The 14143-nt window shown below is 34.4% G+C and overlaps 1 protein-coding gene across 2 annotated transcripts; it reads right to left on the bottom strand.

Moving 5' to 3' along the window:
* Positions 1-342: 342 nt before the first annotated feature.
* Positions 343-4380, bottom strand: LOC132064105 (malate dehydrogenase-like). Of its 2 annotated transcripts, none has more exons than XM_059456981.1 (7): positions 4039-4380; positions 2354-2512; positions 2091-2266; positions 1489-1766; positions 1056-1191; positions 826-937; positions 343-653 (listed from the first exon to the last, which is right to left on the bottom strand). In XM_059456981.1, exons 1-7 carry the CDS (start codon positions 4079-4081, stop codon positions 559-561), a joined length of 999 nt encoding a protein of 332 aa, XP_059312964.1. In that variant the 5' UTR covers positions 4082-4380; the 3' UTR covers positions 343-558. The 2 variants fall into 2 exon arrangements, with proteins under 2 accessions (XP_059312964.1, XP_059312965.1); XM_059456982.1 differs by lacking the exon at positions 4039-4380 and adding an exon at positions 3620-3758.
* Positions 4381-14143: the final 9763 nt, after the last annotated feature.

The raw sequence follows: 14143 nt of genomic DNA on the forward strand, positions 1-14143 counted from the left end.
TTGAAGTTGGGTTTTGCCAACAAGGATAGTTGGGCTAGAGAATAAGAAAATGTAGCCTAAATAATGAAATTTCAACCAAGTTTTTTTATTCATTTGACCCGGAAAAAGATGATTTAGAATTAATGGATTTTAAAAAGGTAAAAGTATACTTTTATTTTGTAAAAAATGTACCTTGACAGAAAAATCGCGTGACAATGCATGTATGTCACTTCCTTGGGATGAGATCATCCAAGAATAAAGGCTTATCAAATAGCCAAGTCGAGAGAGTAATTAGAACTGCTAATAGTTTAGGTGTACATATATATTCCTCTTTATTCAACAGACACCAAAGTAGAACCAAACTTGAGAAGTAAGCAAATTATAGTATTCAATCTTCAAGCTGAGCATAGGAAAGAAGAAAAGAGTAATTGGTTACAAGAGAGAATTGATAAGGAGCATATTATCTAAGTAGAAAGATGATACAACATATAAGTAGGAGTAACAATTAACTGAAGATTCCATTTATTTCATTCATCTTCCATCGTTTATTTCCCTCGATATGCAGAACTAATCGTGCTTTCAGTTGAGGCATGAATATGCCAAGGCTTTTTCCTCAACCAACTCCTTCGCGGTTGCATCCATCTTGGCCCTTGAAAACTCATCTATCTTCAGACCTGCATAAAAACATAAGAGAAATCAATTGATTTCTTGTTTAATTAAACGAAAAATATTATGAAACAAATTCAGTTTGCCAGAAAGCCTAAACCAGGTGTGGTATTCACTGCATTGAGTACTAAAATTTTACAAGGAAGAAACTAAATTGACCATGAATGAGGAGGAACTAACCTTGCACGATTGACCATTCTCCTTTCTCACAAGTAACTGGGAAAGAGTATATTAAGCCAGCTGGGATGCCATAAGATCCATCAGAATAAACCCCCATTGACACCCATGTCCCCTGAACAAAAGATGTAAGGAACATTCAGTCTGATGGCAAGAGAACAGAAAAGTGACATGCATTTTATAGATGTAAGTATTATAACTATAATGAACAACAAAAAATGGAGATACTGAACCTTTGGAGTGCCGAGAACCCAATCACGTATATGATCACAAGCTGAGCTAGCAGCAGACAATGCACTTGATAGCTTTCGAGCTTTTATGATGGCCGCTCCTCGCTGCTGCACTGTGGTGATAAATTCTGTGTTTAACCTAACATTCATTGGGAATCTTATTATTACTGATGATCTTATTTTGAATTCAATGATATAATTGAGCTAACAAAACATCCCACTAGATCAGTTGCAAATTGATGGACAGTATGTATCATTTTTATGATGTAATATTCGCACTCGTCCCTCTAACCTTTCTACATTTTTACGTTGTAATATTCAACATGTGCTAAAGCTTTGTTTAGTGTCTAGCCTTTACAATAACAGTGAGAGTACGTCGTCTGCCTAAAGCTTTAAAGGATCTGAAAATAAGACTTAACGGTGTAGAGCATTTTACCATTGATCATCAGCAACAAGTTCTCTGACAGGCTTTTCTCCAGCAGCGGTTTTCACAGTTGCATGATTCACATCTGGATACTGACTTGAAGAGTGATTTCCCCATATTATCACATTCTTTACGTCACCAACATGAACATTTAGCCTCTCTGAAACCTGACCTAAAGCTCTGTTGTGATCAAGCCTTGTTAGGCAAGTTATGTTTTTCGCCGGGAAGGAAGGGGCAAATTCTTTCAAAATAAGTGCATTGGTGTTAGCTGGGTTAGCAACAACCAAAACCTGCACCAACCGGAGACCACGATAAGCATGTCAATTTTCTGTAATGTTCCATAGATAATTGCCTTTTTTGGACCTAAGATGGACGAAATCCGGTGCACTATTATGTCATTGAGGATCATCAATTTGATTGGAAAATAAATAAACAGCTAGTGACCTGTGTTAACATAAAAAAAAAGAGTAGCTGCTACTAGCCTAAAGTCTCAGAGTTTTATTAATTACTCCATTGAGTTAAACCAAAATGAACTAAGCCAATCAAAGATAATAAGAAACCTTGAGTTCATTTTGTCTTAATGTATTATACATTGGATAACAAAATTTTCTTACCTTGCAATCAGGGGCAGCATGCTGCTCTAAGGCAGAGGCTTGTGCCTTGTAAATTGAAACATTTTTTGACATGACGTCCTTTCTTTCCATCCCTTCTTTTCGTGGAAATCCACCAACCATAACAGCAACATTGACGCCTTTACAAGCTTCAACAGCATCCGTGGTAGCAACAATGTCTATGGAACAATAATATTCGATAAATTTAACAAAGTAAGAAAGTAAAAGTGGCCACCTGAAGCTTTTTTTTTCTTAATGTATTTTACCTTTGAGAAGAGGAAAAGCTGCATCAATCAATTCCATTTTAACTCCTTTCAAGGCCTCAGCAGCAGGTTCAATATCAAGCATGTGTATGATAACAGGTTGATCAAGGCCTAACATGGCTCCTCTAGCAATCATCGGAACAAGAGCATATCCAATTTGACCTGTTGGTAAAAATACAATTACTTGAAAAGTAAAATGAAGATATATATTTTCACCAACATGACCTATTACAAGGAGTTCAAACCAACAGGAAGCATCAACATACAGACACAGTACTCATCTTATACCCTACTAAAGTTCTAAAAAGGACAGATTAAAGGACCAAAAATTATTTAGAATCTGAATGTTTAGGCACCATATTGGACTGTGACGGACTTAAATGAAGCAACATGAACTGTGAGGATTCATATAGCCGACCCAAAACTGCTTGGGATTGAGGCATAGTTGTTATTTTGTGGTTCTTGAATGTTTTGCCACAACTACCAGCCTTCTTTTTTCTTTCTTTTTTTCACAATATCACATGTGCTAATTCTCTAAATCCTAGATTACCGATCAACAAGGTCCACATTTCGAACTTCTTATACAACAACAACAAGAAGAAGCCCAGTAGAATCCCACAATGTGGGGTCTGGGGAGGGTAGAGTGTACATAACTATTAACCCCACCTTGAAAGGTAGCGGCTATTTTCCGCGAAAGACCCTCGGCTCAAGAGAGGAAAACAAGACAAAAAGTCAGATAGGGACAAGCATATCAAAAACAATATGAAAACGAGGAATAACAAAAGCGAGAAAGTCATGATAGAACAGTCCGGAAAGAAAGGAGCATTAGCTACCATAGATAAATAAGATAGTCAAAGTACAAAGGCCCAACAAATATAAGCAGAAATCAAATGCAATAAAAATTTCGAACTTCTTATATCATATAAAAATTTCATCAGTCATAGTTTGACTGTTGGCCAGCGTGATAATTTTGTTTTAAGATCTAAGGCAATCCAGATGATTTTCAATCCAATTCCTTCTTGGAGTGAATCTAAAACGATCGTGCCTGTAAGCCGACGAGGTTTAATCTGGTAATATGAGTTTAACATATGGCTAAACCACTATGACTATATCTAGATTTATCAATTGGCCAAGCACTACCAAAATCTTATAGCCATGTTCTTGTCAAATATAGTACTCCTATGTGATTACCAAGACAGAATAAATTAAATAAAATAAAAAGTTCATAAAATAGAAAATAAATGCAGCAATATAATGAATATAACATGCCTGCAGCACCAGTAACAAGTACTGTAATGGGATCCTTCTCTATATTCAAGAAGCTCCATATGTGCCTAACAATCTTCCATGACAAATACGCACAACCCAACAAAACAAGAGGCTTTTCAATTGATCCCAAATATTCCATTATTTCTTAAACTTAATTAGAGAAAATTCACACAATAATCGCAATTAGGTGCTGTTAACATGAGACCCCGTGTGATTTATAGGAAATTTTCACACACAAAAAAGAAAAACTTTGAAGACAAGGCAACCCAATCAAATGCCAAAGACAAAATCCACAAGCTATGAAATAGAATAGTAACACATCCATGTCAAGAAAAGAACCTGATACAATATCAAAATGAGTACTAATGGCTATAGCCTATATATGATAATGGTGTGAAACACATTTTTTAAAATCGTACCGGCTGCTCCAGTGACAAGAACTCTAGTGGGTTGTTTTGCCATGGCTGAAAAATTGCAGAGCCTGAGTAGACAATGTGATCAATGTTAAATTTTTTACTTAGTACTATGATTTTACAATGTTAAGGTATATTGAAGCCCGTGGAAAATTATAGGGACACGTTTCCACGATTATAGTAGGTGGCCATCAAAAGCAGTTGTTGCAGTCACAGGAAAAGCTGCATGTTAGTTGATGCCTCATGGACTTGGCACAGCACTAGTTAAAAGGTTCAGATTAATGTACCCTTTAAACTTTACAGAACAAAGGGCAATTTCGAGCCAAAACTGTAATGGTGAAGAGATGGATGAGCCAAATTTCCATCCGTTGGTAACACTTTGTTTGGATGGTTGTTACATGTGGTTTCATAATGTATCGTATTATATCAATTGTGTTGTATTTATTATATTGTATTGTTTGTTTTGATGAATACAACGTTTGGATAGATTGTATTGTTTCTTGTCGTTACATCATGTTAATTAGACATCAATAATTTGAAGGATAAACCTACGAGAAAAGTAGGATACGGTGTACAACTATCATAAAACTTTGTACGATAAAGGATAACATATGATTACTAGATAATAAGTAACGACAAAAGGAGAAAAGATAAGTAAGGTAGCGACGCGATAACATCAAATCGATCGTTCTATAAATAAAATGGGACTTTTCGTCTTTACGTAACAATGGATTTAATGATACAACAATAAAATTTAAGTAACTATAAAAACAAATATTATATTTAAACTAACAACACAAAACAATATAATAGGTTATAACCATCCAAACAAGCTGTAAAGTTAAACCTTTCCAAAAGTTAAAAGGGCAAATTTAAACCTTTTTCCTTTGTGTGAATATATGTCAATCAGCAAAATTATAAAGATCCATGGAAGTTACATCTCTACAGCTTATGCCTCATCTTTCCCTACCAAAATGCCGCAGCTTGCGCACGCGTCTTTTATTAAAACATTGTTACAACTTACATGTTTAATAGGTTATTTTGGTTGTTACTTCTGATTCACTTAATCTTTGTTATTAGATTCAATTAAGTAGACTAAACTTCTGAATTATGATATCGGGTATGTATAAATTAAAGAAGCTTATCTTTTAACTATTTATTATGGAGCAACCTTAATCTAGATTAAAACTATATTTTGATAAAAGTTGATTAGTAAAAACACAATTTTCAACGTGTACTGAAACAGATTATAAAGTCAGACTCCACCTAATCTAGAAGTGGCGAGTAGCTAAACATAAATTTAATTAAGTTGGGTGGATTAATCATCATATTTCAATTTAGATCCAAAACTAATTGGTCCCAATAGCTTCGATATTTAATCATAAGATCTAAAATGAAAAATATTTAATCGGACGGCTATGCCCAAAAAAAAAAAAGAAAAAAAAAAAGAGCTGGTCAAATTTATCACTTCCTCTGTTCTTCTTCGATTTGATGCGTGTTTTTTTCTCTTCATATATTAAATTTTACTAAATAAATTATTTAAAAACAGAACTAAAATAGGCATCAATCTTTTCTCATCACTAAAAACATAAGATTGAGTAAACAAATACCTTATTGATATAAACGTTTAAACAACAAAGATATAAAGAAGAAAATTATCCTATTTTTCTATTCTTCTTTGTCTTTCGTGCGGAACATTCACCAAAGAATTCAAATTAAGTTTGATTCCTATTGTCGTCGATCATATATAAGTTTTTGAACAATATATAATTTTCATCATTTACATTAAAATTATTAAATAAAGAATTCATATTAAATTGATTACTAACTTCATTGTTGTTTTTTTTTTCAGAATCATTTTAGGCTTTTCTTTGGAATAATTAGTTACTAGTATTCATTTTATCGTAATTTTCACCGGAAACAAAACAATAGAAATGAAAGTTTTTTTTTCATCTATAAACACGAATGAATAATTGAAGTGGGCAAGGTATTTAATACTATCAGATAGCTCTAATCGGATGTAAGAAGTTTGACGCAAGATAATATGTCATTAAATGGCTTGAGAAAATATTTCTAATCATCACGTGTTTGCAACGTTCAAGACCTTATAAGATAGACATGGACCATGGTCAAGCTGGCATTATACGTAGGATTAAATATTTAGGTCGTTATGGCCTTGCCAACTTTTTGGTTGTATCTAAAATGAGAAGTTCCAACCTATTATATAAAGCATAAAACATTAGAAAAATAACAGTTCCATTGGGCAACATTTTTCATTTATGAATGAACTACGTTAGTGTGCGAGATAATTAATTGACTACGACATTATGATTTGAAAGTTGATAAGACCTTATCACCCATGTAAGATAAAATCATACCATCTAGATAATGAGATCAGAACAAACAATACATAAAATTATAGTAATATGTAGCCAAGGCATATGAAATCGACTAGTCTTACGAATTATAAATGGGAGTTAGGTAGAGTATTTAGATCTCATTAAGAACGTGTCATTTTTCATATTTCCTATATTTTCTGTATATAGGTTTATCATTTCTAATACAAAAAACATAAATATAGAAATAAAAAAAGTACAACGACAATAACAAAAAATCTCAGTTACTCCAACAAACAACAACATAGTCAATGTAATCTCACGAGTGGGGTTTGAAGAAGATAAGATGTACGCAGACCTCACTCTTATTTTTATGACGCGAAGACTGTTTCTGATAGAGTTACTCCTAATAAATAAAACTCTTATTCTCTCTGTCTCGATTTATGTGAAAGAGTTCGGAGTATGAGATCATTTAACTTTAACTATGAAGCCGGATATAAATTTTTCTCATTTTAAAAGATAAAATTTACATATCTGCAAATCACACAAAAGTATTACAAGTCAGCATAGCTAGTGATAAAAATTGAGAAAAATATAGTGAAAGAAAAAATTGTTTGACTCTCAAAACAGTAACACCTTCACATAAAATGGAATAGAAGGAGAAGTATCTATCACCAACACTTACAATCAGTGGCGGAGCCACTCATGGCCAAGGGTGGTCACTTGCACACTCTTGGCTGGAAAATAGTACTAGTATATGGATTAGATATTATAGTTAATTGGATATAAATTAAATTTTGAATACCCCTAAAATAATTGAGATAGATAGCTTAGAGGTAAAGAGTGTTTAATTTTACCTAAAATTCACGGTTTAAAGCTTGCGTCGAACGCTAGTCATCTTCTTTCTTTAAAAGAAACATACAAACAATGTCTTAAGTTACTTGGTTGATTTGTATTTGCACTTATTTTCTTCATTGTTTCGACTAAACTTATTTGTATTTGAGTTATGATTTACATTTGGTTTATTCCTATGTTGGTTTAGAGTTATCTTGGACTCGTTTGTTGAAGTTTCTTTAGTCTTTTTTCTTTCTTTGCTATTTCCCAGAAAAGAAGAAGACGTATTGTTAAAAAGAAAACGAGATCTAATAGCAAGTTAGCAACCACTTATTTTCTTCTCTTTTTTTTTTTTTTAATTGCTTCTGTGAATATTTTAATTATCCAACTTTGTTCTCTTTTTTTTTTTCAAAGAATATTAATTAGTCATTATCTCTTGCTTTGTAACATTCTCGGAATGACCCTTGTCGTTCTCCACTTGTGGGATTATGTAAACTGGGTATGTTGTTCTTTTTGTCATTTGAAACTGTAAGCACCGTAACAGTTTTCTAGCAATGAAATTTATCGAGAATAACTTATGAAATCAAATGGACCATAAATTTTTTGCCGAGTGTGCAGTGATGATGTTAAAATAATTTGTTGCACTCATTCATCGGAAAAAAATTATATACTCGTCAATATTTGAACAACCTTACCAAAATTTCTGGATCCGCCACTGCTTACAATCTAGGGCAAGCCTGAGTCATATATAATGAAGGAGATTCAATCGCGTATCTTTGTTGAAATATTATACAGTACTGTATAGGTGTACAAATATTTTATTTTGTATAAATTGTTGAATTTATTGATATAAGAAAAAACTTTTAGTGTAATGATAAAAGTGATTCAATTACACGTTCAAATTCTAAGTGTGACATTGTTGTATTTTTTTCTTTAAAATTATTATTATTATTATTATTATTATTTTAAATTATGTAATGTTACTAGAAATCGTGACTTCGTCACTAATTTGGTGGTATTAATGAAAGGCACACACATACAATGAGTGCGAGCTCAAAACCTATTGCTCCCTGGCAACGGCGTCAAAAACTTATTGCTCCCAAACGCACATGCAAGTATACATGGTCGTACAAGTAATATAGGATTGAAGTCCAGATATCGTACCCACAGGGACTTGTGATTAACCATCAGCTAAATGAAACGATCCTAATTATCTATACAAGAAGTAAAATTCAAAGATATAGTTATCAACTAACTAAAAATAAAAGAAAGCAAATAATGAACTTCAACAAAGAAAGAACAGGTTTTTATCAGAGAAGAGATAAATCTAGGGCTATGACCACTAATAATCGAGTTGAGTTTTCTAATCGTACATCTATTTTATTTCCTGGGTCACTAGTTGACGGGTTAATTATTGCTTTATGAGTATCTTCTGAGTTGTTCACAAGCCTGTAGATGTTACTCTAATGCCTATATTCCTATGGTCATCAGAAGATAACAAGAACGCATTTATAACTCTGTATTCAACTAAGCAAGGCTAAAGGGTATATTCTTATCCTCATTAGCGAAACAATTATTCAAACAAGCTCTATTTATTCTTATTACGCATGCAAATTCCGGTTCCCAAGTTAAATTCACACGCCACAAATAGTTTTCAACTATTTCATCAAATAATCAAACAATCAAAACCAAGAATAAACAAATAATATCTGTCACGACCCAACCCCGTAGGCCGTGACTAGTGCCCGAGCTGGGCACTAAAACACATTCATAAATCCGAATCACAAACAGATAGCTTATGCGTATACAAATATCAGACGCTGTCTCAAATTATCTCAAACTGTCTCAAACACATCTCAAACACAAACATATATATATCAGAAGCCGGCAAGGCTATCAAATGGCGCAACGGCCCAAAACATATACAAATGCAAGCCGACAAGGCTGCCACGGCGAATGGGATCGCCCAGAACATATAGCATACAAACACACCTGTATAGAATAGGCACACAACCCACATGTACGTCTACAGACCTCTAAACAGACCAACGGAATCATATGACGGGACAGGGCCCCGCCGTACCCCTGAATAAACCAATACATATGCAGCGAACGAATATATACCAAAATGTGGGCTCCGGAATAAGGGGAGCACTCCAAACAGCAGAAAAGGGTGTCCTAGACTGGCGGATCACCGAACTGTGCGTCTGTACCTACGGGCATGAAACGCAGCCCCCGAAGAAAGGGGGTCAGTACGAAATATGTACTAAGTATGCAAAGCAGAAGATATAGTAAGTAAATCTGAGTCATAATCGAAACAGAAGTACAGAAAAGTAAATGCATATCCAAAAATACCAAAACGGTTATTTTCAAAACACAAATCATGCATAGGGCTCAGAAAATATGGTCGCCCGCCCGTCGTTGGCGCCGTAACACAGCATAACACTAGAAAGTTTCAAATCTCCATATCCCCGACACACATCATAACGCCATACACAGCATAACACCAAATATAAGCGGAACCGGCCTCTAGCTTATGAGGGCTCGGCGAACCATAACACAAGATAACACCTGAGTATATCATAGTGCGCACGACAACACAACCGACCCGGACTCGGCGAAAGATACAACGAGTAATGCACGAGCAGCAGTCGTGAGTAACCATATGTATAAAATCATTATCATAGACCCAAAAGATAAGTAAAATGACCATACTTGGAAATCGGAATAATAGTCAAACCAAATTCTTTCAAAAGTCATCAGGATTACAAAAAGGAGAGTCGCGGGACCCACGGACGGGTGTTGACCCGAGCCGGGCCCGCCTATGAAAAACATACTCATCACACGCCATAAGATCTCCTACGAACATATCGAGGCAATCCGAGCCTTTCTGTGAAAGTTACGGTCGTTCGTAGTTACGGAACTCTTTAAAAACAAAACTTTTTATGCAACATTTGAAAATCAAATATTCCAAAGACATAAGGGCCAATATTTCATCTTATCAAGCATACGAATTCCAAGAAACTAATAAGAGTCATAAACATGCTCGGATTGCGAGAATAGAATTTCCTCGAGGCTCGTGTCATAGCCTATTTGTAACTAAGGCATGCCAAAAGAAGGAAGGGTTGAGCTTTACATACCTCGTCCGCTCTCAAAGCTAATCCAACTCAAGCTAATCCCAACCTACGTCTCGGGCTCCCCAAGGTCTACACAACGTCAACGGATATCAAATATTAGCTATAGACGTTTAGGTAGGGGTGTTCATGGTTCGGTTTGGGTCGGTTATTGGTTAAAACCATAACCAAACCAATTTAGTCGGTTTTTAAATGTCTAAAACCATAACCAAACCAAGTAAAATAATAACCACCGGTTTGGTTATTGTCGGTTTGGTTCGGTTTGGTTCGGTTTTTCAATTTATGACTAGCCGTGATAATTCAAATATTTTCTCTCTACACTTCAAATTTCTTATGAAACTCTTTTTTCCTCACGGCCCACAAGGGCGAACGCATATCGAGGGAAATAACGATGGCAATGTAAAATGAAAAGAGATAGTAGGATTTTTACTTTTTACCCTTATGCTTACGACTTATTAGAGTTGGGCTTGAATTGTTGGACTTGGACATATTCTTTTAAGACATGGGCCTTAAAAATAAGTAGACTAAAATTAAATTAATAATTAAAAGGTATAAAATATCTTTAATTATTTATGAAAAGTTAATATTGTACATATAAATAATTATAAATTTTATGTATATAATTATCGGTTTGGTTCGGTTATTTATTTGGTTATTTTTTACTATAACCATAACCAAACCAAATATTATCGGTTTTTCAAATTTAAAACCAAACCAAACCAAATGTCGGTTTTTTTTATTCGGTTTGGTTAAATTTTCGGTTTGGTTTTGGTTTTAACCAAAACTGTGAACAGCCCTACGTTTAGGCATTTAATTCCAAACTAGCACTTAATTCTACAGAAATTTGGGCAGCATTTCCCCTGTAAATAGGCCAACCCCGAGAATTTAACTCGGCCAAATCAACAACAACAATACCAACAACCAAACTAGCAACATCAATAATCAATTCAAAACGCATTCTAGCATTAAATACTCTTTTCTACATAATCCAACAACATTCATTACATTCAATTCAATGGCTTACCTTCAAGCCAACATCAACGCTTATACATTCAAATACCAACCTGAACCCATACCAACAATATTCAAGGACATTTTAAACAATTCATACAATGTTTCAAACATCCCAAATAATATCCCACTTCACCCGAAATCTGCCCCAAACTCGAGAACACAACTATAACCCATTCCTCACTTTCAAATCATGATTTGCACCAACAATCCACACTCTAACAATGTCATTCCCATAATTATAAAAATTACATTAAATGCACACAATCCTCCAAATCAGCCCATACAATTACAACATCAATCTTGAGTCATTAAACTCTCATTTCCAACATAGAATCCACATAACAATAACAATCAAAATACTAAATAGAATTGATCCATTCTTTGCTACATTTCACAAGCCATATTCGGCCAACACATCCACAACTAACTTTCATGATTTTCATTCTTCTCTTCACACTACAACAATCAAAATATGCTAACTAGAATTAATTCATTACTTCCACACAACATAACACACACACACGCCCAACACCCCATGCACACGGCTCACTTCCACATGCAATATTTTCATGAATTTCATCCATTTTCATCTACTACAACATGCACACATCATTCATAACACATAAAACAAGATTAAATCTTACCTTTCTTCTTCAACTTCACAACTAGGCTAGGGTTTGCGATTGACAAAACGGATGGTTTGTTCGCTCCAACAACACTTCCACGTTAACTAGGGACCTCCAATTAGTGGATTTGCACCAAGGAAATATTTTTGTGATGGCTCAAATTGGACTTCAATTTTGGGAGGCTTGGCCGAATAGCTCGTTGTGTTCATCCAAGGTTCTTTTTTTTTTTCTAAGTGTTGAATGAAGAGAAGATGACTTAGTGGTCATCTTTTATGCTTTCATATAAGACTTATACATGTGTCCATGGCCCACACATGTGTTGGACCAATTAAAATTGGCCACAAAATGTGTGGGAACCACTCCCACACCACACGGCCAACATGGCCAAAAATGCATGATTTGCAACTTTCAATTATTCCATTTTTGGTCCCAAATTTTCCTAATTGTTCCATGCCAACAAATTCATGAACAACTTATGTCTTAAAATAAAATCGAAGGTCAAAAGTCTCGACTTTGCATCCCGGAATGGTTTTGTCCCTAACTTACCATAGTTAATCCGGATTGTCCCAATGCACAAAATACGGGATATAACAATATCAAAGATGGAAAACCAATCGATGTAAAAGATAATCAAACGTCAACTTTCATGTTTGAGTCAAAACCCTAGAACTAAAGAGTTTAGCTCCACATAGACATGGAGGGAAAATAAAAAATCATCCGAATAAAAACGTAAAAATGAGTACTACAGTGAAGAGAAGGTAAAATCCTGTAACTACGGCCTCCACTACAGCTCTAAGCTCTCTCTAGGTCCAAAGTTATGTAAAAACCGTGTAGAATATGTATTTATAGGGCACCAAAAGGCTTAAGCTTTTAAAAGCCAATTCCAACTCAGATTGGTAAAAACTGCTTAAAATAAGCTTGGAGCGACGTGGGCCACACTGTGCGATGCGTCGCACATGACCAAAATTCCATTGAACAATTTTTCTCAATATTTGTTGCTCATCCAAAGAATCAGGTATGTTTTCAACTCAAACTCTAATTGCATCCTTTGTAGGCGGGGGCGGACTCACCTTGAAGGGTGGGGGACACGTGCCCGCTTTAACTTCGGAAAAAACCCTATATACATATATTTATATACCTTGAAAAACTATCATATATTTTAAAAGGATCCCTCAAACATAATTGCTAAAGTAGTTCAGTTGGTAGGAGTACGCCCCTGAGCTACCGCTCACCGGTCGCGACCCAAATTTGAATTTCGGCTCCTACAATTATTATTTTTTTAAAATTGTGCAATAAACTATTGTACAAACCTGCGTTTAATGCAGATTTTTTTTTAATCTTTTTATTGTTTAGTCCCCCACCCATTTTACTTTTTCATTAAATCCCTCCCCCCAAAAGCCCCAAATTTCAAATGATCTTTTTCCACTTCTCACTCATCTTTTCCCAATGTAATAAGCAAAAAGAAACTCCTTTGGTCTCTCCATTCTCAAACCCTTCTTCCATTCTTCCATTATCAGATTTCTCAGAAACCATTAAGTTAGGAACATCATCCATAGTCGAATCTATTGTCTATATTCATTAATTTCTCCGGCAATTGAATTCGAGCCAACGATCGGACTTCTCTTACAGTAAAGCTTTCCCTTCTTTTTCAGTGATTAATATAGATTACTTATTATATAACTATATAATAGTATTTAATTACTAGGGATTGAGGAATACATAACTTTATAGATTTAATTAAATAATTTATTATCTTATACTAAGCCCTAAAATCTTATCATATTTTTTAATTTGGGATTTTGTACAATCAACTTAAGGTCTTGAAAAGTCAGGCTTGTTTTTTTTTTTCAAATGGATTTGGGAGAAGTTTATTGGTTATTTATCCTCTTTTAAATAATATAATGATGATAATGAGCCTAATATGAATTACGTAGTACTATTAGTGATTTTTTGTTAAAATAATTATTTAGTTTGTTACTTTGAGAAGAAAGTGTCTGCAACTGTAAGCAATGATGCTATTATTGACCATTTTCAAAAAATGAAAATGCGTCGAGTTCAAGTATGAGTTGATGATGTACTTTTGTTATATTAGTACCAAATTAATTATATTTGATAATATTGAAGTTTGTACTTTGCTATTATAATCGATAAGTTTTTTAAGAGTCGC

Source organism: Lycium ferocissimum, chromosome 7, assembly GCF_029784015.1.
Source record: "Lycium ferocissimum isolate CSIRO_LF1 chromosome 7, AGI_CSIRO_Lferr_CH_V1, whole genome shotgun sequence".
NCBI classification, from domain to species: domain Eukaryota; kingdom Viridiplantae; phylum Streptophyta; class Magnoliopsida; order Solanales; family Solanaceae; genus Lycium; species Lycium ferocissimum.